This window comes from Tiliqua scincoides, chromosome 2 (genome assembly GCF_035046505.1).
Source record: "Tiliqua scincoides isolate rTilSci1 chromosome 2, rTilSci1.hap2, whole genome shotgun sequence".
NCBI lineage: Eukaryota > Metazoa > Chordata > Lepidosauria > Squamata > Scincidae > Tiliqua > Tiliqua scincoides.
This window is the reverse complement of record NC_089822.1, coordinates 27,025,884-27,050,533: the sequence shown is the minus strand read 5'-3', so window position 1 is coordinate 27,050,533 and position 24,650 is coordinate 27,025,884. Positions and strand designations below refer to the sequence as shown.

Sequence of the window (24,650 nt, the reverse complement as noted above, 5' to 3'; positions counted from 1 at the left end):
TGTGATGGAAAGCAAAACCCTATGCCATTTGCCAACAATGAAGCTTAATAAACTTGCCCATCAACCAGCTGAAATGAGTAGCAAAGGAGCTACTATGGCATAAGATATTGCTGAATGGGAGAGAAGGAAGAATACACGCTCAGCCATTACCTAGAGAAGGCCCTTAGAGCACAATCCTAACTTGCGCTGGAAGCAGGCAGGTCAGTGGGCCTGCACTGCATCCAGAGCAAGTTTGGGGCCTAAAGCAGTGCAGCCCAAGGCAAGGAAAAAAGTTTCCCCTTATCCTGTGTCACGCTGCAGTGACACCAATGGGTCTACTCGGATTTGGTGACGAGGTCGACTGGGAATGGGGCCGTCCGGGAACACCCCTGGGCATCCCAGGAATGGGATCAGGATCTGATATAACTGCCAGGTCCTGGCCCACTCCCTGCCTGCCCCAGGAATGCCCACTGTTCACACTTCCTCCACCCCAAAATGCCTCCCTCCCTCACCCTCCCCACACCCTCCCCAGAACCCTGCGTTGACCAAGCTCATCCAATACAACTCACCCTTTCCCCAAGGCCCGTGTCAGCATGGGAATGCCAGCACACATCTGTGCACTGGCCTATCTCCCCTTTGAGTGGTGCAAAAGTACTTTATGGCACTTTTGCTGCACTCCCAGGCTGGTGCAAGGGACTTGTGTCGGCCCAAGTGCGGATCTGGATTAGGCACTTCGTTATTTTTCAGGTACAGGCAAGAAATATATCTGCTTTGGTTGGCCTGCTTGCTATTCCTGAAGGCTAACATAGCACTGATTTTGTTGTGTTCTTAGTCACACTCCTGTTTCCTACTCACTCTCTAGGGATACCTGGGAGGAAAAAAAATGACTGTTACCAGCTGCTGGAAATCTAGGTTTGCCACTATGAAACAGTGGCAATGCCAGTGGAAAAAAAATTAGTGAGACATTTTTCTCTATGCTAGAACTCAAAATTTTGAGCTGAACATTTTAAAGAGAATTTTAAGCTGAGACATAGTGTAAATACGTGTTACTTTGTATCTAACATGGTTTGTTTTGGGGGGAGGGCTACCTGTCTAGAGAAACTGCAATGCAGGAATTATTTGACTGTTTCTACAAAACTGGCTCATTTGATTTAATGCATTCTCTGCTTTGCTGCAAGTCACTTGCAACAAAGCAGAGAATGCATTAAATGAGCCAGTTTTGTAGAAAGAGACAAATCATTCCTGCATTGCAGTTTTTCATTCTCTTGGTTTACTTTCCCTCCCTTGCTTTTCCTTTGGATACTTGGGCTGGATTGCCTTTATTTATCATGGCCTACTATTTGATTTCATTCACTAGTCATTTTCACAGAAGATTAGCTCCATTCAGGGAAAATGGAGAACTGTAGGATCCTCCTTCCCAATTTGGTTTATTCTCCATCCCAGTACCAATTGAGAGTTTTAGGATCCAGGAGACACGCTCTCAATCAGCAAGGGCTGTGTGCTTTCTACATAGCAGTACAGTACAAGACCATACTGAGTGATACCAGGTGATAGATATTTTGCAAGAGTTTGGTGGGTAAAACCACTTTTTACATATATAAAACCCCATCAGAAGAATTGTTAAACTTGGTAGCTTGTAATTGAAATGACTTCTTTCACAATGGCTGCATTTCATTGGGGGAGGTGAGAGCAGATCTAGCCATTATTGGCAGTTCAGTGAAACAACTGCAGTAGGGGGTGGTTCTTCTTTCAAGTGCATTTTGTGACAAGTCAAAGCATGAGCAAGGTGGATATTTTTCCTCCCCTCTGTCAATGTAGGAGCCTGAATGTGGGCTGAGGAGACACACTTCCTTTCACAGTACACTGTATTTTTGTTGGAAAAGATCTACAACAGTCTGCCTTTCCCTCTGTTCAACAAGAAACTGCATACGCTCAGTGACCTGCAAGTTTGGTGGTTACATCATCAGGTCATCGGCCTCCAGCTGTGCCTCCCCAGACTTGGACCTCACCGCAGATCATTGATACATTTGTTTTAAACTATTGCAACTCACTCCAAGACTTTGGGATGAAATGAGCTAGGTCTTTAAATGAGGAATCATAAATTTTTAACCTGAAGTAAGTGGCAGGACATTCTAAAGAAGAAATTTAAAATTGATTTTTTTGTTGTTGTATAGACTTAGTTGGACCATGGGATGGGAGGGGGGGCACGTCATGATGAGCTTCTGTATTTTAAGATTTCTTACTACATCACTGGTCCTGACATAGGTAGAAGTTGTCACTTCAGGAACCAAAGATCTGTCTTGCATTACTTTCCCTCCACTGTGTGGATTGGTGCCCAGAAAGGAATTGGGGATTACTTGCCCAGTGTTCTCTCTTCTAAGTATGGCATATCCCTAATTAACCAGAGATTAAAGTTTAATTTGTAAAAAATTCTTTGATTAAGTAGTAAGGAAAACTGTACAACTTCATTTTCTTGGCTCATCCTTTCTTTGCTCTTTCTTCGTAAAGATGACGATTCAAGCAATTGCCTCAATATGCTCCAAAACGGAGTACTGCCAGATCATATTGGAATTTTGAAAGACCTGAAAATGACTGTGGTTAACTTACTAGCAGATGTATGCCTGATTCAAATGATTGCATCAACCATTATATATATCATTTCAATACTGTGTAAATATTGCCACTAGCTTTGGGGGCCTATCAGTAAATGAAAACGTTGCTTCCTTTGCCCCATTGTGTCACCTAAACTCTGAAGTTCACAGCCAAGTGCACCAGCTAAGGGCCCGATCTAGAGCAGTGCACGCTGGTTCACCACCAGTGCCACTGTTGCAAACGTACTGTAAGGCACCTTTGCAGGCTTTAGCGCAGGAGCTGGCCCAGCATCAGCCCATGCTAGGACAGTGCCAATTGGAAGTTAAGTTGGAGTGGGGGGGGAGGTGAAGAGGAGACGTTCCAAGGTGGGTGGAGGGAGGGGGACAGGAGCGGTGGAGCTCAGCTCTGCCAGATCTGGAGCCCCATATTGGACCGCGTGGCCTGACATAAGGCATCCTTACTCTGCACCAGCTAAATAGCCGATGCAGTGTTGAGTAGCCCCATTGTACGGTTACTTTTCTTATGTGGGGGAAGGGGATGAATTTCCCCTTTCCCCCAAGGGGCCACCGCTCAGGATGCTGTGGCAGACCCACGCGTTGGGCAACTAGGATTGGGCTGATCCAAACTGATTCTAGATCCTGAAATGAGAACAGCACAGTAGATAGGTTTTTTTTTCCTAAGCACTGAAAACAGATTTTCCTAATGAACTTTCAGATTTGAATTAAAATGCTCCCTGTCAGTGTCTATAGAGATATCCAGTATCTCTACACCTGATGGCATGTGGCATTGCCAAAGCCCTTCTGCCCAAATATATTATTTAAAAGTCAAGAGATTAACTACATGTGATAACATTATCTAGTAGACATCATAAATATGTTATTTATAACGAGAGGCAAAAGCTTCTCTAATTACTCCCAATTTCCTTCCCTTTTTCTTGGAGCTCTAAATGTTTCTGGGATTGCAAGCTGGAGAGTGAATGAATTGAAGTGGTTCAAAGGTTTTGCATTATGTATCTTCCTCTTCAACATGCACTTAATACCTAAAATCTGGCTGCTGTTATGCCCCTTTTTTGTCAGTCATATTGCTTATAACATGGGTAAGGAACATTCTAATATCATCAGCAATTTGCACCAATATGTAGTTGATAGTGTAGAATAAGATTCTTGTAACAAACTGGTTTGCTCACACACACAAAAAATTCTGATGAGTAGTAGAAGTTAGTTAAAGATGCAGTTCTATATACACTTACCAGGGAGTAAGTCCCATTGAACCCGGTGAGGTTTACTCTGAGTAGGCATGCATAGGATTGCACTGTAAGTCTATTTTGTGCAATATCTATAATTCTGAATCAGATAAAATTCTGTTAAAATGTGTTGGATGAAACTGTCTGAGGGCCCAGTCCTATCCAACGCTGATGCAGCCATGCCAACAGGGCATATGCTATATCCTGTGGGGAAGGCAGTCCCAGTGTCCTTCTGAAGGTAAGGGCTGCATTGTGGCTGCATCAGCACTGGAAAGTTAGATAGCATTGGGCCCTCAGTTATTTTGACAGGTCAACTTGTTTAATTTTCTGCAGCATTCTTCTGGATTTTCTACAGTGGAACGAGACAGCCAAATTTGGGCTTAAATTAGGTCCGCAGGATTTGGCTTAATGTGATATGAATAAAATATTCCAGCTCAAGGGATATTTTAATATAGGTATTTGTCTCATACTAACCCTGTGCCCCATGTTAAAAAATATATTGCCAAGTTTAAGACTTAACTATTGTCTGTTTTAAAATTTCAGTCCATATGCTAATTCAGTCTGTGAACAAACTGGCGAGTCAGTTAATGTAAAGATTTTTTTGGTACCCTGTTTCTAGTGTCTTGGCATCACTTTTATTATGTCTGCAGTGTAAGTGCAGATGAAATACTGTTTCAAATTCTTCTTCCATTGTAACATCATCTATGTTTCAGTGTTTTTTTTAAAGGAAAAGCAATAACCCTCATAAAAATTCCTAACTGGGGAATTTTCCATGTTGTCCTATTAAACCATTACTCCAAGTATAGGTGAGAGGTTTTTCTATTAAACAGCCTAAAAGCAATTCCTAATGTTTGAAGATCTTCAGTGACTTGTAGACTGTTTAAATGAGAAATATTAGCCTTGTATATGAAATGAAAAAATGCTATCTATTAAACTTTTATGTGTATTAGGAATTTATAATTCAGGATTTAACTAAAGATAAATAACAAACAGCACTTGCCTTCACCCTTGACTAAACATGGCTAAATAAAGTAAAACATCTGTATGTTGTCTATAAAAGGAATGGTGATGCCTATAATTTGATCAGTACTTGACCTGTATATTTTTCTGTCCTGATAGCTCTATCATTTCAAAGCTAATTCTTTGTTTTCTATGAAATCTTTTCAGTGGTGTTATCAGGGAGAGTGCGTACCTTTTGGCACTTGGCCCCAGAGCATAGATGGGGGTTGGGGTCCCTGGTCAATATGGGGAGAGTGCAGCAGAACCTGCGGGGGAGGAGTCTCATCATCCATAAGACACTGTGACAGTCCAGCGTAAGTAGCTAAAGTAAGCCAGAGCCAGCAATAAAGGCATATTTGGAAATGTTTCAAAATGTGATTTCAAATGTTATCTGTAAAAATGTTTCACTTCTGTGCCAATGCTTGTCTTCAAAATGGTAGACAGAACCAGCTAACCAAGATAAGCTCACTCAACAAACTTTCAAATATTCTCATATACCCATTAAACATATGCCATAAACATAGAAACTGTGCTTAATACTTAGCAGTCTTTTCTTTCCCCTTCATATGGCTCCCCTTTATGCAAACCAACCAATCTGTAAACCTCACTTAATAAGCTAATTTAAAATATATATCTGCTGTTCAGTTACCAAAGAATTTGTTTTGCAATTGTTTCAAAGAATACAAAGATTTCTAGTTTTTGGCTCTTGTGAGAAAATGAAGCCATGTCTATAGATTACTTAACAAATCCAACATCTAAAACATGCTTATAAATGGCTGCTGCTATTCAGATTGTCTTTCCCTTTTCCCAGCAGCACCTTGTGATCAATCTTGTATACCTCTCTCAGGATCTGCAAGTTGGTCATGTATTTCTGTTTTCATTAGCATTCCAGGAAAGGCAATCCTTTATTGTGTTGACATAAATTTGCTGTGTAATAGGGATTTTGTACTCCTTAATGATATCATTTTGTTACTATGGGATTGTTCAGATATTCTGGGCTCACAATTCCAACTACTCTGTTAAATGATGGCATGTTTCCCAGCGGTGGCTTTTAGGAGGTCCAAGCAGAGGATTTTCACTAGCCATCTTTTTGGCCAGAGCGCTAATTCATCTACATTTTGTAAGGGATTTTCAGCACAAGGACTTTATAAAGGGATCCTTTGCTGTCATTGAGTTGCAAAGTATCAGATGACAGTCAATTCAAATGTGTTTTTGATGACAGTCAATGAGTGTTTTTGAGTACTAAAGCCTTGTTAGATGTTACAAATTTCTTATAAGAAACACTTTTGTGTAGGCCAGTGTTTCTCACACATTTAGCACTGGGACCCACTTTTTAGAATGAAATCTGTCAGGACCCACCAGAAGTGATGTCATGACCAGAAGTGACATCATCAAGTAGGAAATTTTTAACTATCCTAGGCTGCAATCCTACCCACACTTATCCAGGAGTAAGTCCCATTAACTGTAATTGTTAAAAGAATATACATAGTAGCTTGTTAAAAATACAGGTCTGTAACATTTCCCCAAATGCAGTCACATACCATGGTGGCATGGTCTAATATATTGAAAATATTGAAATGAATGGGGACCCACCTGAAATTGGCTCGTGACCCACCTAGTGAGTCCACAGTTTGAGAAATACTGGTGTTAGGCAATCATGGTATGGGAAAGAATTGAGAACTATCTGAAGATACTAGTTACAAATATGCACATGCATTAGAAAACTAATTACCACAATTTAAAAAAACCGGTATATAATGTTGTTATGGCCATGTGATCAGTTAGGAGTTATGAATTCACAACATGAAATTATGAAAAAATAACTTTAGATGAGTCCAATTTCAGCCATACATTGAAGTATTTTTTAATTAATTAATGTAAAATTCTTTGTCTATGGAATGGCAAATTTTGTACCCACTCTAGCAGTTTTCTTCTTCAGGAATCTTTTACATAATAAGGGTAAACAATCCAGTACAAATCTCATCTCATCCTTGTAGACAGTTCAAAAAAGATGCCAATCGTTTTATGTAGCACTTCTGTGTAATAGAAGGTGTGTAACTTGTCACATGCATATGAATTATCTCAAGCTAAACCACAAGGCCTATGACAGCCTATCACATCTCATCAGACTCTCACTGGCATGGATGAAGCTGTGAAATTTCAACAGCTGAATTCTGGATAGGGGTTGAGCCAATGGTCATACTAGACCCATAATAGCCCTACAGTCCTTTATGCTGCCTTATTCTCACATTGCTGCCTTGTCCTTGCTTCTCATACAGTTTCTATTCATTTTTTCTTCCTGAAGCAACTTGCTTTTCATCCATTCTTTTCTGCTATGTGCCCCTTGTCTTCTTAAGCCCCCTCCACAGCTTTTCTTTGCCTTCCTAAAAGATTTAGGGCGCAGTCCTAACCCCCTTATGTCAGTGCTTTCCAGCACTGGCATAGTGGTGCCAGTGGGACATGTGCTGCATCCTGCAGTTGGGTGTCACTCATGGAGGCTTCCTCAAAGTAAGGGAAAGTTTGTTCTCTTACCTCAGAGCTGCATTGCCCTTATGTCAGTGCTGGAAAGCACTGACATAAGGGGTTAGGATTGCGCCCTTAGTCAAAGAGCCACATGAAGCAAGTTCACTCTTGGGGCCAATTCATACAATTCCTTTTTCTCCCTATATTTGCATTCTAATCCTGAACCAAGTGGCATCTAGAGGAGCAGTGGTGCCAAAATGGTGACCGCTGCATCCTGTGGGTGCCAAGGCTACTGCCAGGGTCTCTTTAGGGTAAGGGACATTTGCTCCCTTACCCCACATAATGCCATTGTGGCGCCAGTGGTTCTCCTCACCTCTGCACCCGCATTTGAATAGGAACAAGGCCAAGGAGACCTGTGTCTGGTCACCAGGCACAGAAGGGGATTCAGGATTCAGTGACAAACTCTGCCGCCTCTGCCTCCCTCGCGGTAGAGATCCACCCCTTCCTTCAACCACGCTCCGCCCCATTCCGCCCACTCCCTGCCTCCCCCTGCCCCAAAAATACTCCCTGCTGGCCTGTGTTGGAAGAGTGCCAGCTGGCCATACGGTGCTGATGCCCAGCACTGGCATTCTCTCCTCCTCGGTGCCACAAATATATTTTATGGTGTGTTTGCAACACTTAGAGCTGATGGTACATGCGTACTGCTGGCGATAAAACTCTCTGATCTGGTTCTAGATTGGTTCCAACCATTTCCAAGTAATCACTCAAGAGGAGAAATGTGTTTTTTTTATTTATTTATTTATTTATTTATTTATTTATTTATCACATTTTTATACCGCCCTTCCTCCAAGGAGCTCAGGGTGGTGTACATAGTTGCTCCCCTCCTTTTGTCCTCACAACAACCCTGTGAGGTAGGTGAGGCTGAGAGAAAGTGACTGGCCCAAGGTCACCCAGGAAGTTTCATGGCTGAGGAGGGGATTTGAACCTGGATCTTCCAGGTCTAAGTTCACCTCCCAAATCACTACACCACCCTGGCTGGTTTTGTGAGGTGGTTAATCAAAGATAAAGCCAATAGCAAGTCCTGCATTTGCAATGAAAAGGAAAAGTGTTCCTCTAATCATGGAGTATTCAGTTCCATGGCTAAGTAACTTCCTTGTAAGTACATGTCATGCTTCTATGAGTATTGTCTAAGTCATGGTAAAACCTTCATCACAGTACCAGTCATGCCTACTTGCCTCAGTTGAGGAAAAGGAACAGCTTGAGGAAGACGAAACTGAGAGAAAGGACAGCAAGAGAGAAGGAATAAATTTTGATTTACAGGAGTTAATCTTCTGAGGTGAAGATTCAGGACCCAGTCCTACTCCAGCGCTGGTGCAGCTTTTCCAAAGGGGGGCAAGCGCAGCATCTGTGGTGGGTGAGGGCAGTCAGAGGCCTCCTGAAGATAAGGGAATGTTTATTACCAGCTGCACTGGTGCTGGAAAGTTGAGTAGGATTTGGGCCTCAAGCAGGAAACAAAGGAAGACAAAGAAGGGAGTTAAGCTCCTGGTGGTACCCTGTTTCCCTGAAACTAAGATCTACCCTGAAAATAAGACCTAGTTGTGATCAGGGCCAGGATGAGGGGGGACGGAAGGGGTCCTTGGACGGGGGCGGGTGGACAACATGACCGGGAACACTGCACTAGTGTGCGTGCCACCTAGAAAGCACCTGCTGTGCTACCTTGGGCAGAGGATGCTGAGGAGGAGCTGAGGTGGGAAGCAACAAGTGAGGCAACCCTGCCTACCGGCTCTGAGTCTCTCCACACTTTCCAGGGAGTAAGTTCCATTAACTATAAAGGGACTGACTTCTGAGTAGACAGGCAGGCAGGCATCCTCCTGAGTGTTGAGGGGACACCCTCTCCACACCTTCCAGGGAGTAAGTCCCATTAACTATAAAGGGACTGAATTCTGAAAAAAATAAGACCTAGTGTGTTTTTTTGAGCCCCCAAAAATATAAGACAGTGTCTTATTTTTGGGAAAACATGGTAGAATTTTTGTTAGGAGGAGTAACTTTAAAAAGAAAAGGAAGCACTGTGTCTCGATGGGCTTTCACCTATGTAAATAGAGAGTTTGGACTTTGTTCAATCAACTCTTGTATGGTCTGTTTTGGCTACAAGCCGGTGCACAGATGACCATATGAACTGAGATATGGCTCAGTTGCATATTACTTGCATGCTGATCTACAGCCAGCATCAGAACTGGTTTGTCAGTGCCATAATACCTCACATCTCTTCCTCCTGTTTTGGATGATTGCAATAGAAGTTACACATAGTCTAGAACAGGGGTGTCAAACTCGTTTCATACTTTCTTGGGAGTAAGTCACATTGAACACAGTGAGACTTACTTCTGAGAAGATGTGCATAGCAATGCATGGTCATTTATCCTACTGAGATTTTTGGAGCAATGATAAGAGACAAATGTTACAATATAAATGGATAAATCATTATTCTGAGGAAAAGAAAGATCAGAACAAATAATAGCACTGAGATAATCCTGGATTGCAGCCTGATTCGTGGCTGCAAATGTCCCCTAGGGCAAGATAGAAGCTGTTTCTTCCACCAGGCCTCCTCATTCCAGACTTCCCAGATTCAGCTTGATATCATACTTAATCTTCCAGACCCAAACTTTTAAGCTACCCAACAACCTAGTTCTACCATACTCTCTACTGAAGGACAAATATTTTAAAAAAGATGCGTATTTTGCAGACCTTTAATATCAAGTGCTCCACTTCCAAATCAGGTGTGCCGTGACACTTCCTGAGAGTGACTTTTGTAATATCTTGAAACAGACTTTTAAAGCAGGGACAGGGTTTTTGTGCATTCTGACATCAGACGAATCAGACTGTAGATAAGAACATAAGAAGAGCCCTGCTGGATCAGCCCAGGGCCCATCCAGCTTCTTGTATCTCACAGCAGCCCACCAGATGCCTCAGGGAGCACACATAAGACCACAAGATACTTGTATCTTGCTGCCACTCCCCTGCATCTGGTATTTTATTTACACTTGCAACCCCCAATGAAGATACCAGACTGCACTTGGGTTTAATTTGGGCCACTTTATTAAACACAAATGACCAATTTTTAATGCATGAAACCTACTGACACAACTTCCCTCCCTCGCCAGTCTGGGATAGGCAAAAAAACTGCCATCCATGGCCAGATGACAGAAAAAAATTCCTAGCTGGCCTTCATGGTGAATGACCAGCAAATCTCAAATTGTACATACCCATCATGGCTTTTAACCTGTGATGGAATTTTCCTCCAGAAATCTGTCCAATCTCCTTTTAAAGGCATCTAAGTCAGACACCATCACCATTTCCTATAGCAAGGAGTTCCACAGACTAATTACATGCTGGGTAAAGAAATATTTTGTTTTGTCTGTTCTAACCCTCTTGATGCTCAGTTTTAGTGGATGTCCCCTTGTTTCAGTGAAACTGAAGAGCATCCACTCTACCCATCCCCAGCATAATTTTGTAGGTCTCAATCATGTTGCCCCTCAAGCGCCTCTTTTCTAGACTGAAGAGCCTCAAATGCTGTAGTCTTTCCTCATAAGAAAGGTTCCCCAGTTCAGTAATCATTTTGGTTTCTCTCTTCATCTTTTCTAGTTCTACTATGTCCTTTTTAAGATGTGGTGACTAGAATTGAGCATAATATTCCCAAGTGTGTACAATGGCATTATAATATACACTGTTTTATTCTTAATCCCCTTTCTAATGATCCCTAGCATGGAATTGTCCTTCTTCACTGCTGCCGCACATTGGATGGACACTTTCATTGAACTGTCCACCAGCTCACCAAGATCTCTCTCCTGAGCTGTTGCAGACAGTTCAGACCCCTTTAGCCTATATGTGAAGATTTGATTTTTTGTTCCAATGTGCATTACTTTACATTGAAATGCATCTGCCATTTTGCCACCCATTCTCCCAGTTTGGAGAGAATCCCTCTGGAGCTCCTCACAATCCCCTCTGGTCTTCACCACCCGGAAAAATTTGGCCACATTGCTGCCTATCCCTATCTCTAGGTCATGTATGTACAAGTTGAAAAAGCACTAATTCCAGGACAAATCCTTGGGGCACACCGTACCTCTCTCCACTGTGAAAATAACCCACTGAAACCCACTCTCTGTTTCCTGGTCCCCACCCAATTCCTAATCCATAGGAGTACCTGCCCTCTTATTCCCTGACTGTAAAGTTTTCTCAGCAGCCTCTGAGGAAGGATCAAATGCTTTCTGAAAATCTAGATATATAATATCCACAGGTTCACCCACATTCCTGTTGACCTTTTCTAAGAATTCTAAAAGGTTCGTAAGGCAAGTCTTACCCTTAAAGAAGCCATTCGGATTCTTACTCAGCAAGGCTTGTTCTTCTTTGTGTTTAAGATTTTATCTTTAATAAGGCTTTCTACCATCTCACCTGGAACAGATGTTAGGCTGACCAGCCTGTAGTTTCCCAGGTCCCCTCTCCTTCCTTTTTTAAAGATTTGAAGTGGCATTTGCTGTCCTCCAATCCTCTAGTACTGTTGCTGTTTTAACAGACAAGTTGTGTATTATAGTTAAAATATCAGCAACTTCATTCTTCAGTTCCTTAATAACTGTGCTTAATAAAGTTGTGCAACTTCAGCAGCAGGGCGAGGAAGCTAGTGCCCATAGGATCATGGGGAGACTTCTGGGGATGGGAAGGCATCGTCCCACCCTCAGGCGGACAAACTCCTCCGCTGCCGGGGTAGAAAGTCTCAGAGCTGGAGGACGTCATTCTGGAGAAGAAGGAAACAATCCCTCAGGGGGGGACTCTTCCTTCAGGGGACGGGCATGTATCCAGTCACAACTAAGGATAATCCTTGGCAGGAGAGGAATTGGGGACCTCTTGAGGTGGGTGATTCGATTGTCAGGAATATAGAGAGGGAGTTCTGTGACAGGTGTGAGGACCTCATGGTGACTTGCTTGCCTGGTATGAAGATTGTGGACATCAGACACCATGTATCATCTAGACAGACTGGTAGAGAGTGCTGGGAAGGAGGTAGTGGTTGTGGTGCACGTTGGCACCAACAACATGGGGGAATGTAGGCAGGAGGTTCTGGAGGCCAAATTTAGGCTGTTAGGTAGGTAACTCAAAGCCAAGACCCCAAAGGTATCATTCTCAGAAGTGCTACCTGTTCCATGCACAGGGCCAGCTAGGCAGGCAGAGCTCAGGGGTCTTAATGCATGGATGAGACGGTGGTGTCGGGAGGAGAGATTTAGATTTATTAGGCACTGTGGGATGTTTTGAGACAAGCTGGGTCTGTACAAGAGGGACGGGCTTCACTTGAACCAAAACAGAACCAGACTACTGGCAGGTAACATTAAAAAGGTGGCAGAGAAGCTTTGTCCATGTACGAGTCCATGAAAACATTTGAAATTACAATCTACCTTCTTGGAACAAACTACAGGTTGAGCCTCATTATTCGTGTGGGTGCTGTCCCAAGCACTCACATGGATGGCAAAAAACTATAGCAAATCAATTTAAAAAACAAAGTTTCTTTGCTGACCTTTGTGATGTAAGATAAGAGTCATTAAGAAGACAATCCATCAATCAGTCCTCTGCTTCACTCAGCCCCTCCACCAATGCAAAATGATCACCTTTCTTTCATGTGCTCAGGGGGAAGGGAGGGGTCGCCTGGATAGAGAAGGATTGATGGATTGTCAGCCAGCTGCCCTCTCTCTCTCTCATTAAGGAGGCTATTGTTAAAGGACTGTTCAGTTTTTTAAACTGATTTTAAAGGGATGCTTTTTTCCCCTTCTCCAGGGATCAGCACATTCCTTCTCATTTGCAGTGGCCATTCGTATTGAGTCAAATCCTTGTATAAAAAATCTGTTTATATCAAGGCTGGACCTGTAATTCTGGTTTATATTCAGCTTCTTTACTCCAGCTTTGTAATATCAAATTTAATACGCTGCCATATTTATACTTATCAGACAGTTTTGTCCCATTAATGTCCAGTAATTACAAATTCTGCACTCTCTATTTAGTATTTCTTGCATTACTCCTCTAAAATCCCCTTACACAAGCTTTCACACTCATTCTTTCAGTGGGAGCTTGATCACGCATTCATCCTCTGTACTTTGTAAGGTTTGGATCTCTGCCTTTATGGTGTGACTTTTTAAAGCAGCTGCCTTTCATCTCATTGCTGAGATCCATTTCATCTTCACCACTGCAGAAGCCTTAGAGACATGTTCTTCAGACTAGTCTCTGAAGTTTCACTAAATGCACCACGGTGTAATTTTTTTCAGTGTCTATTCAGCATTAACTACTATCACAGTTCAAAAATGGTCAAAAATTTTCTCATCCTCTACCAGCTTTTACAGCCATTGAGATCCATATTATGTGTTGAAACATTCCTTGAGTAATTATTTTCATACATAGTATATTTGTGCTTTTAATAGCATATTGATTAAAAAAAAGTAGGCTCCATTCCAGGGAGAAAGCTTCCTTTTCTATCAGAAGGAAACTACTCTTGTGTTCATAGCCATTTCCCATCATTTGTGCCAACCATTCACCTTCTCAAAGCAGAAAACAGGAAACCCCTATGCACACAGAGCTCTGTGCACACTGTAAGACCATTGGCATTTTAGAAATTTTTATTTAACAACAATGGGCACATCTTGCCACTGCTTAGTACTTTTAAGTCCCATGTGCTTAATTTTCCTCCCCATTAATATGAATGACACTCAGAAGTGGTCAGCTTGTCTGATTCTAAAATTTTCTGCACAAGCAAAGAAGTACCTATGTTTGGAAGTAATAATTCCTACTCTAATGCAACATTGCAAAATATGATGCTATGCCATTATTGTAGGTTTTCACTGGTGCCACACATAGATATACTAACATACACATCTAGTTCATTGGACTAATACGTCTCCACATTGTATTGATTTGATTTTAATAGACATGAAAACATGTATTGCAGAAATAATCTGCTAACTTTATAAAATCCGATTTTATCATTTATTATTATTTAAAATATTTTTTCAAGTTCAGTTAGTGTTGCTTAAATCTGAAGTTTTTAAAGTGCTGTGTTAGAATAGTACCCTCTGTCTTGGAACAGAAAATAGGCAATCTATGAATTATCCATTGTTAACCACTTCTTATGTACATATTCATATAATTTATACAATCTTTTTCAGACCTTCAGGTGGAGGTAAATATTGTCTTGGAGAAAGGAAACGGTATCGCTCCTGTAATACTGATGTGAGTAAATAAAAATGTAGCTGAAATCTATTATTTCATTTCCCCCCTGATTTTAACAGGTTTTTCCAGAGGATCATTCTCTTAATTTCAATGTCAAAATAGAAAGGAAAACATTTCCTTTCTTCTTACTAGTGCTACACGAGCAGATATATAGGGCAGTATGGGATTTGTAAGCAATATATACTGCTACATAAATGGTTAAACTGTTATGAACTAATAATATTCAGGGGATGCTTAGATATGGAAAATGTAACTATTCTATTGCCTGTGGGGCAGTACAGACATGGTGCTCTACATCTGAAGCATGTTGTCTACATCAGCCTTCAATTCAGGAAACTTGATATGAAGCTGGTGGTTCCCAAATGTTTCATTGTACTGGGGCCCACTTTTTAAAACAACATTCTGTTGGGACCTAACTAGTTTTACAAGACTAAATAAGAAAAGGTTTTACGTCACCAGTTGCTCAAGCCTCTGTTTTTATCCTTTTTACTCTGATGGGGGGGTGGAGGTGGGCTGCCCTCTGGAGAATTTGTTGAGCTTCACATTCATGAGATGGGGACCATTCTGGTGGCCTTGCATTCCTCTTTCCCTGCCTTAATAACAACCAAGGCACGCTTGCCTACTCGCAAATAAATGTGCAGCTTCAGCTCAGTTTCTTTCTATAGCTCTCAATACATTTTTCCTTGTCAGCTTGGAGAGGGGGGACTTGCTTCTTAATTGTTTTTTGGGGCTCCATTTAGTGATTTGGGACCATTCTGGAGGTGTTGCGTTCCTCTTGGCCAGCCCTTTGAAGCATACTGAGGCACACTCACCTACTCATGTGTAAACGTGCACATGTGGCTCAATTTCACTTTCCATAGGGCTCAATACATTTAGCTTGTCAACTTCAGTTTCACAACCCACCAACAATCAGTTCACAACCTACTGGTGGTTCCCAGTTTGGGAAACACTGTATTTGAGCAAGCAGCACAGGTAAGAACTCAGTGTTGAACCTATGTTTGGTGGTGATGGTGGTGAACAAATAATTCTCTACCACCATAATAGCCATCAAATGCCATCCATTGGAGCTTTTCTGAGTGGTTTGGAACAGTTGTAAGTTGACTCTGAAAGCGATATTGAAGAAGCACTTGGAGGCTCACTGTGACATGTCACGAAGTTCTTCAAGGATAAAATTGCTTATACGTTTCTCAACTTAGATACAGTGAATTTTGCAGTTGAGTCCAGAATGTCTTGATCCCTGACTAGTCCTCTTTTATGAAGTTAATCAGTTGCTGTGGCCTGAAGATATGGTCAGAGTATTTGGAAGAGTGCAGTCTACCCTGTCTATTCAGCTCTGTCCATCTTGGCTTGTAAGATAACAGAAGGAAATTGACCAGCTGGTCCAGGAGGTAATAAATGCCTGTTCTCAAGAAGGGACATTCTTGACTTCCTTACAAAAAAAGAGACAGTTGTAAGACAACTCCTGAAGGGTGTTTCCTCAGACCCTGAGGATTGTAAAAGCTGTCAGTCCCTTGAGAATAATCCCAGTTTTGGGCAAGGCTGTTGCCCAAAACAGGCTGTTGATGTGCAACTCCAGGTATTCTTGGATGAGACCGAATATCTGGATCAGTTTTATTCAGGTTTCAGGGTTGTTTTTGACACAAACTACTTTGGTTACCTTGATGGACTTAAGAATGCTGGAAGAAGGATTGGGGTGGGGAGCAACCTTGTTAATTCTCCTGAACCTTTAAGCAACTTTTGATTCCATCCAACAAGGTAGTCTCCTGGATATGTTGTCTGGATTGCGAATTGGAGAATAGTGTTTGAGTCCTTGTTTCTTCCAACTGAGAGTGCTTTTGGAGATTAAAGATGAAAGAATGCGGGATGATTCAATTTTGTTTCCGTGCTCTTTCACATGCAAACTGCTTTATGAGGTCTTTTGGGATTTTGGAGTGAGTAAGATCAGTATGCCAATGACACCCAGCTCTACTCTCTTTTATATCTGATTCAGTTGAGGCAGTGGAAGTACTAAATTGTCCAATTTCACTTGGTCTTACCTCACTTTCAGCTGGCACGGTTGCTCACCTGATGGTCAGAGCCCTCTGGGGTCTGGGCCAACAGATCAGACCATTCTGCAGTCTGAGAGCAACAAGGGAGTTTGTGCGCCAACCCAGACACCACAAGGAGGGCTGAGGCATGGTTCTCCAGATGGCGTCTGTGATGCCTCACTCCCTGTCTCCACAACTGGTACTGGGAGAGCCAAGAGTGGGCCACTCTTGCTGGCCACCACACCACAGGCCAAACCACAGTGCCGCAACATGGAGGATATCTCCCTGGGAGCAGGGGGGCAGGGCTGAGAGTGGGGGAGAGAGAAAGAGAGAGGGAGGGAGCCTGGGGTTGAGAGGGAGCAGTATTTGAGTTGGGAAAAGGGACAGGATGAGGAGGGGCCACCAAGGGGACTGTTACTTAAACCTTACCTGGCGGATGAGCTCAGTTTCGGGTAGGTGCTGGCCACGAGCAGCAGCAGCAGCCAGTGACCCTTCAGCAGAGCCCTCATTGTGGAGGTGGAAACAGGGTGACAAAACCCCTACTCTGACCGTGTCTGAGGCCCACATAGGACAGCTTTCCTCTGGCCAGGGAACCCAGAAAGAGCCCGACACCCAAGCCCCTCTGCTTGGCCCTCAAGCTGCTGGCCCCTTTGCCCCTTCAATTCTTGGGAACAGTAATGGACTGGATGAGGAGCAATAAACCAAAGCTCAGTCCCAACAAGACAGAGGTACTGTTTGTGGCTGATTTGTCTTGCTTGGGAGGTGATGTCCAAATTATTCTGAATGGGGTTGCAGTTTTCCTTAAGGAAAAGGTTCACCGTTTGGGAGTGTTCATAGTTCCATCTTTGTCATAGCTATTCAAGTGACATTAATAGCACATAGCACCTTTCATGACCCAACTCTGGTATGCCAGTTGCAGCCTTTCTGGACAGAGATAGTCTGGCCAGTTATATATGCTGTGGTAAACTTCAGGTTAGATGGGGAGAAGCCTTAACTCAGTGGTAGGAACACGTGCAGAAGATTCCAGATTTAATCTCTGGCATCTCCAAAAAGGGCTGGGAAATGCTAGTCAAAAACCCTGAAGAGTCATTGCCAGTCACTGACAGTAAGATGGACCAATGTTTTGTTTCAGTGTAAGGTGGCTTCCTGTGTAATATTTGTAACTCTCTAATGCATTGTACTTGGTGCTGCCTTTGAAACCTTTCAAAACTACAGTTAGTTCAAAATACAGCTACTGGATTACTAACTGGAAGCAATCACTGGGAATGTATTTCACTGATAGTTAAGAGTTCTGCTGTCTCCTGGGATATTTCTGAACACAGCTGAAAGTGCTGTTGCTTACCTTTTAATGCTCTTCATAGTCTGAGACCCAGATGCCTGAAGCAACCTATTTCAGCCTCATCCTGTCAGCTCTGAGATAATTGTCAGAGAAATTCCACCAGGTGCCATTTCATCTAGTGAAAAGGCAGGTAGGGAAAGGTCCTTAATTCTATAAGTGGATCACCACAACTATCTTCACCACAAATTTGCTTTTGTGGTAAATAAATTGATGTCTCTTTCAGTGCCAAGCAAAGACTTTTTTTATTTTCCCAGGCTAGTTAACATTTAAGGAGATTTTCAGTGTAAATGTTTTTATCTGCTATTCTATTGATTGTGCGTGTGTTTTAACAAGCTATTACTATATTTTTTGTTCTTATAAAACAACTTGGAACTATTTGTTGAAGTGCAGAATATAAATCTATAAAATAAATTCAGTGGAATTTCGTAATTCAGCCATTTTTAGGGAAAATTAACTTTTAAGAAAGAGAGCTAAACATGTCTTTCCTAGATCCAAAGTTGTGGGTAACTAAGCTTTGTTTATTTAAATCATTTGTAGCTTGCCTGTCTGCCAAGATGCTCAAGGCAGTATTTACATAAACAAATATGCAGTGAGCAGTAAAACCTACCATAAAACAGCTCATATCAATAGAACAAAAAATAGAAGTAAATACTGTTTTTTTTTTAAAAGGGAGCTGATTTTTTTATACTTGTAGTATAAAAAAATCTTATACGTTATAGATTTAAGATTAACATTGTAAATCTTAAATCTGTAAGTATTATAGCTATAAGTGCTTGGGGATATGCAGAAGAGGGCCATTTTAAATAAAGAATACAAGAATAGTGAAATTTTTTTAAAATTACAGTTTTATTTCATGGTTTCTCCACAGAGCTGAAGCAGCATATATCACACACACACACACACACACACACACACACACCATTTTATCTCATAGCAACCCGGTGAGGGTGTTTTGGCTGAAAGATAACTGACAGAGGGTCACTCAGTGACCGTCATGACTGAGCAGAGTTTTGAATGTGAATTTCCCTATTCATAGTCCAATACGTAGTCCGTAGTCTACGTCTACGTAGTCTACGTCTACGTAGTCCGTTGTGCCATAGTCGGCACAACACGGGAAGCAGCAGTTTACCGGTTATAAGTCTTTGCTCGATTGGCGTAGAGCATGACGCCAGGGGCTGCTTCCGACGGTGGGAGAGATCATTGCATCTCATTGGGCAGCTACCGCCCGCCTTAAGCTGGGCAGTCCCCAGCCAGTAAGGTGTTGCCTCGCCACGGTCCGTTAACCTCATGGGGTGCGTGGGGTTTAGGGTGAAAACCGACAAGCGGATCGACAACTCTGCACCATGCAACAGAAAACAGAAAACTACTGCCCTAAAGCTGGGCACCTGGAACGTTAGGACAATGACACCTGGCTTCTCTGATGACCTGCAAGAAATAGACGGCGCACGCAAAACAGCTGTCATCGGCATGGAGCTGAGCAGACTGCAGATGGACATCGTCGCCCTTCAAGAGACTAGGCTGCCAGATTCCGGATCTGTCAAGGAGAGAAATTTCTCATTTTTCTGGCAGGGAAAACCACCAGATGAAACCAGGGAACATGGCATTGGCTTTGCGGTCAGAAATACCCTGCTTAAATCCATCATCCCACCTGCTGTGGGAAGTGAAAGAATTTTGTCCCTGCAGCTCCAGTCATCAGCAGGACCTGTCACTCTCATCAGTGCCTATGCACCGACTCTGTCGTCTCCAGCAGAAGCCAAAGACAAATTCTATGATGACCTGGCCACCACTGTCAAGAAAATCCCTGTAAAAGAGCCATTGTTCATCCTCGGCGATTTCAATGCTAGAGTTGGTGCTGATAACAGTTCATGGCCCACTTGCTTAGGTCAGTTTGGCACTGGGAGGATGAACGAAAATGGCCAACGCCTGCTAGAGTTTTGCTGTCATCACGGACTCTGTGTCAGCAACACGTTCTTCAACACAAAGCCCCAACATAGAGTCTCTTGGAGACATCCAAGATCAAAGCACTGGCACCAGCTCGACCTGATTCTCACCAGACGCTCCAGCCTTCCCAGCATCAAGATCACACGCAGTTATCATGGTGCTGCCTGCGACACTGACCACTCCCTGGTGTGCAGCAGAGTGAAACTGCAAACAAAGTGACTGTATCACACGAAAAAGGAAGGAAGACCTCGCATTGATACCAGCAAGACCCGGGATCAGAGAAAAGTGGAGGAATTTGCACAAGCGCTTGAGGAATCTCTTCCAGGCCCGGCCGACGCAAACGCATCCAACAGATGGGAACATTTCAAGAATACCGTTTACAACACCGCCTTGTCCATATTCGGCAAGAAGACCAACAAGGCGGCAGACTGGTTTGAAGCCCACTCTGAGGAGTTGACACCAGTCATTGAGGAAAAGAGGAGAGCTCAAGCAGCATACAAGGCCTGTCCCAGTGAGCGCAACCTGCAGGTCCTCCGAACTGCTCGCAGCAAAGTCCAACAGACTGCCAGGAGATGTGCTAACGACTACTGGCTCCAGCTCTGTTCCGAGATACAGATAGCAGCTGACACGGGCAACATCAAGGGGATGTATGATGGTATCAAGCAGGCCCTAGGTCCAACACAGAGGAAAATTGCCCCTCTGAAGTCTGCTACAGGCGAGGTCATCCAGGATCGGGCGCAGCAGATGGAACGCTGGGTGCAGCACTATTCTGAGCTATATTCCAGAGAAAATGTAGTCACCGAAGAAGCACTGAACAACATTGAGTGCCTGCCTGTGCTGGAAGAGCTTGACAATGAACCAACCAAGAACTTCACGTGACCCTGGACTCCCTTGCCTTTGGCAAGGCACCTGGAAAAGACAGCATCCCTGCTGAAGTCCTAAAATGCTGCAAAGAGATCATCGTCACTGAGCTGCATGAAATCCTCTGTCTCTGCTGGAGAGAAGGTGGAGTACCTCAAGACATGAGGGATGCAAACATCACGCTGTACAAGAACAAAGGTGACAGGGGTGACTGCAACAACTACCGCGGCATCTCTCTCCTTAGCGTTGTAGGAAAACTGTTTGCCCGAGTTGTACTAAAGAGGCTCCAGGTACTTGCAGAGAGCATTTATCCAGAATCACAGTGTGGATTCCGAGCCAACAGGTCCACCACTGATATGGTATTCTCCCTTAGACAACTGCAGGAGAAATGCAGGGAACAACGACAGCCACTCTTTATAGCCTTCATAGATCTCACAAAGGCTTTCGACCTGGTCAGCAGAGACGGCCTCTTCAAGATTCTCCCCAAGATTGGATGTCCACCCAGGCTCCTCAGCATCATCAGATCTTTCCACAAGGACATGAAGGGCACTGTTGTCTTCGATGGCTCCACATCAGACCCTTTTGACATCCGAAGCGGAGTGAAGCAGGGCTGTGTTCTTGCACCAACCTTGTTTGGGATTTTCTTCGCTGTCCTGCTGAAGCAGGCCTTTGGAACTGCAACAGAAGGCATCTATCTCCGGACCAGATCAGACGGAAAGCTCTTCAACCTCTCCAGACTGAGAGCAAAATCCAAAGTCCAGCTGAAATGTCTGTGTGACTTCCTCTTTGCCGACGATGCAGCTGTCACTACCCACTCTGCCAAAGATCTCCAGCAGCTCATGGATCGTTTTAGCAAGGCCTGCCAAGATTTTGGACTGACAATCAGCCTGAAGAAAACACAGGTCATGGTTCAGGATGTGGACTCACCTCCCTGCATTACAATCTCTGAGCATGAACTGGAGGTTGTCCATGACTTTGTGTACCTTGGCTCAACGATCTCCGACACTCTTTCTCTCGATGCCGAGCTAAACAAGCGCATCGGTAAAGCAGCTACCACGTTTTCCAGACTCACAAAGAGAGTCTGGTCCAACAAGAAGCTGACGGAACATACCAAGATCCAGGTCTACAGAGCTTGCGTCCTGAGTACACTTCTGTACTGCAGCGAGTCATGGACTCTTCACTCACAACAGGAGAGGAAACTGAGCGCTTTCCACATGCACTGCCTCTGACGCATCCTCGGCATCACCTGGCAGGACAAAGTTCCAAACAACACAGTCCTGGAACGTGCTGGAATCCCTAGCATGTATTCACTGCTGAAACAGAGACGCCTGTGTTGGCTTGGTCATGTCGTGAGAATGGATGATGGCCGGATCCCAAAGGATCTCCTCTATGGAGAACTCGTGCAAGGAAAGCGTCCTACAGGTAGACCACAGCTGCGATACAAGGACATCTGCAAGAGGGATCTGAAGGCCTTAGGGATGGACCTCAACAAGTGGGAAACCTTGGCCTCTGAGCGGCCCGCTTGGAGGCAGGCTGTGCAGCATGGCCTTTCCCAGTTTGAAGAGACACTTTGCCAACAGTCTGAGGCTAAGAGGCAAAGAAGGAAGGCCCATAGCCAGGGAGACAGACCAGGGACAGACTGCACTTGCTCCCGGTGTGGAAGGGATTGTCACTCCTGGATTGGCCTTTTCAGCCACACTAGACGCTGTGCCAGAACCACCTTTCAGAGCGCGATACCATAGTCTTTCGAGACTGAAGGTTGCCAATACTGTAGTCCAATACTTCAGCCACTACATCACACTGATGTTCAGGTTTTGGATACCTACCAGTCTACATAATGAATCAACAGGATTGTATCAGCAGATATGCTCTTAGAACAGGCAGTCCCTAATATGCACCAGACCTAGGCTACATAAGGCATTATACCTTAAAATTAACATCTGAAGTAGGACTTGAGAGCTGCTGTTCTTGCATTTCATAAACTATAAAACTTCTCTATTTCTTAGTTTACAAAGCATGCAAAGCTGAAAACCAGAATAAGATCAGAAGGTGGTGTTAAAAGGAAGATGAAGGATTTATTGTAGGGAAAGCCAGTACTTTATGGATGGCTTTACAGTATAAGACAGTGGGGGTAGACACATTTTTGTACAATGTCAATCTTCTTGATTTCTCTGGTAAGAGAAATGCTGCCCAAACTGAAGTAATTTTCTGTGCAATTGCAGCAGGCAGCAAGCTTTAGGGAGGCTAACAACCTGAGCTTGACACTAGTGGCCAAAGTTGTGAAAACCTTGGTGTTTTCAAATAATATCATCATGTTACATACCATTTGATGCAGAAGTTAATGCAGAATGCAGTGAAACCGCATCAAAATAGCTCTATTCTACCAAAAGTTATGCCAAATAATCAAAAAAACACAACTGCATTACATAACAAAAACTAAATTTTCTTAACTCAAAACTGACGAATGAGACTGATTGTTCTGAGAGCCATTTAGGTGTTGTTATGATACAGCAGGGAATCATTAAGGTGTTAATGTGGGCAGGGGACCCTCAGCGGAGGCAGCAGAGCAAGTGGGCATCAAGCTGCTAGGGGAGGAGATGGATTTTCCTCATTTTCACTTTTTTAAAAGCCCAGGTATGACATCACTTCCAGTTGTGACATCACTTCCAGGGCATCATTTTGAGCTTGGCCCTGGGCTACACGATCATTAGCTATGCTACTGCTGGTGATATCAAATTATTTTATTTACTCATCTCCTGAGGTTTGTGTTTCCACTATTAGTCACTATTAGTTGGCAACCTTCAGTCTCGAAAGACTATGGTATCGCGCTCTGAAAGGTGGTTCTGGAACAGCATCTAGTGTGGCTGAAAAGGCCGATTCGGGAGTGACAATCCCTTCCACACTGGGAGCAAGTGCAGTCTGTCCCTGGCCTGTCTCCCTGGCTATGGACCTTCCTTCTTTGCCTCTTAGCCTCAGACTGTTGGCCAAGTGTCTCTTCAAACTGGGAAAGGCCATGTTGCACAGCCTGCCTCCAAGCGGGCCGCTCAGAGGCCAGGGTTTCCCACTTGTTGAGGTCCACTCCTAAGGCCTTCAGATCCCTCTTGCAGATGTCCTTGTATCGCAGCTGTGGTCTACCTGTAGGGCGCTTTCCTGGAGAGGACACTTCCACTATTAAACATTGCATATAGGCCACAAACACTTTTGCAATGGCAATATTGCAATTATACAGTTGCAGTTGTTATGGAAAGAAAAGGACAGGAGCATAATGCCATGTAAAGAATGCAAAAATATTCTGATACTCAGAAATTTAAATTATGCTGTAACCTTGTTAGTGACTAAAAACTGTAAGTTACTAATTTGGTTTTTGTGAAACATAAAATTGCTGAGACAAATCCATTTTCAGGATTTATGATGGACTTCATTATTCTTTGAAGGGAGAAACACTGGATTAAAAGGCCACAAGTTTTGCATGCTTGTCATTATTTGAATGAAAAATGTGTTGCTGGTGTAAGCTGATTTCTGTAAGATTTTATCTTGAGTCAGCATTTGCTATTCCTTTTGTAATTTCAAAAGTATTACTCCCTAAAGTTCTGACTATTCATAAACAGAATTCTCTTTGGCTGCATTTTTACTTCAAAGACAAACTAATTTTCTTTCACTTTCCTTTGACCCCTTTCATCCTTTGGAATCTGCATAGACAACTCCTTGTAGACACATTCTTCTTCAAATACTTTCAGAGCATTATTTGGCCTTTTGATGGATAACACATTTGCTAATATTAAAATTGAGGGGGTCCAAATAAACATAATCTAGGAAGTCTGGAAACCAGAAGTGTTGGCAGCTACCATCAACACTAGATATGCCTTATACTTTATGTAAAATTTGAATCGTCGTGTGTACTTGAATGGTTGGCCCTCTTGAATTCAGTGTTCCTAGTTCAATATTTTTC

General features: G+C 43.2%; 1 protein-coding gene across 1 annotated transcript in view; it reads left to right on the top strand.

Moving 5' to 3' along the window:
- The window catches only part of ADAMTS6 (ADAM metallopeptidase with thrombospondin type 1 motif 6), a 176,607-nt gene that overhangs the window by 109,708 nt on the left and 42,249 nt on the right, over positions 1-24,650 (top strand). The window contains exons 13-14 of the mRNA XM_066616074.1: positions 4,982-5,127; positions 14,470-14,533. Coding sequence (XP_066472171.1) covers positions 4,982-5,127; positions 14,470-14,533 — 210 coding nt within the window. The remainder of the gene's footprint in view (positions 1-4,981; positions 5,128-14,469; positions 14,534-24,650) is intronic.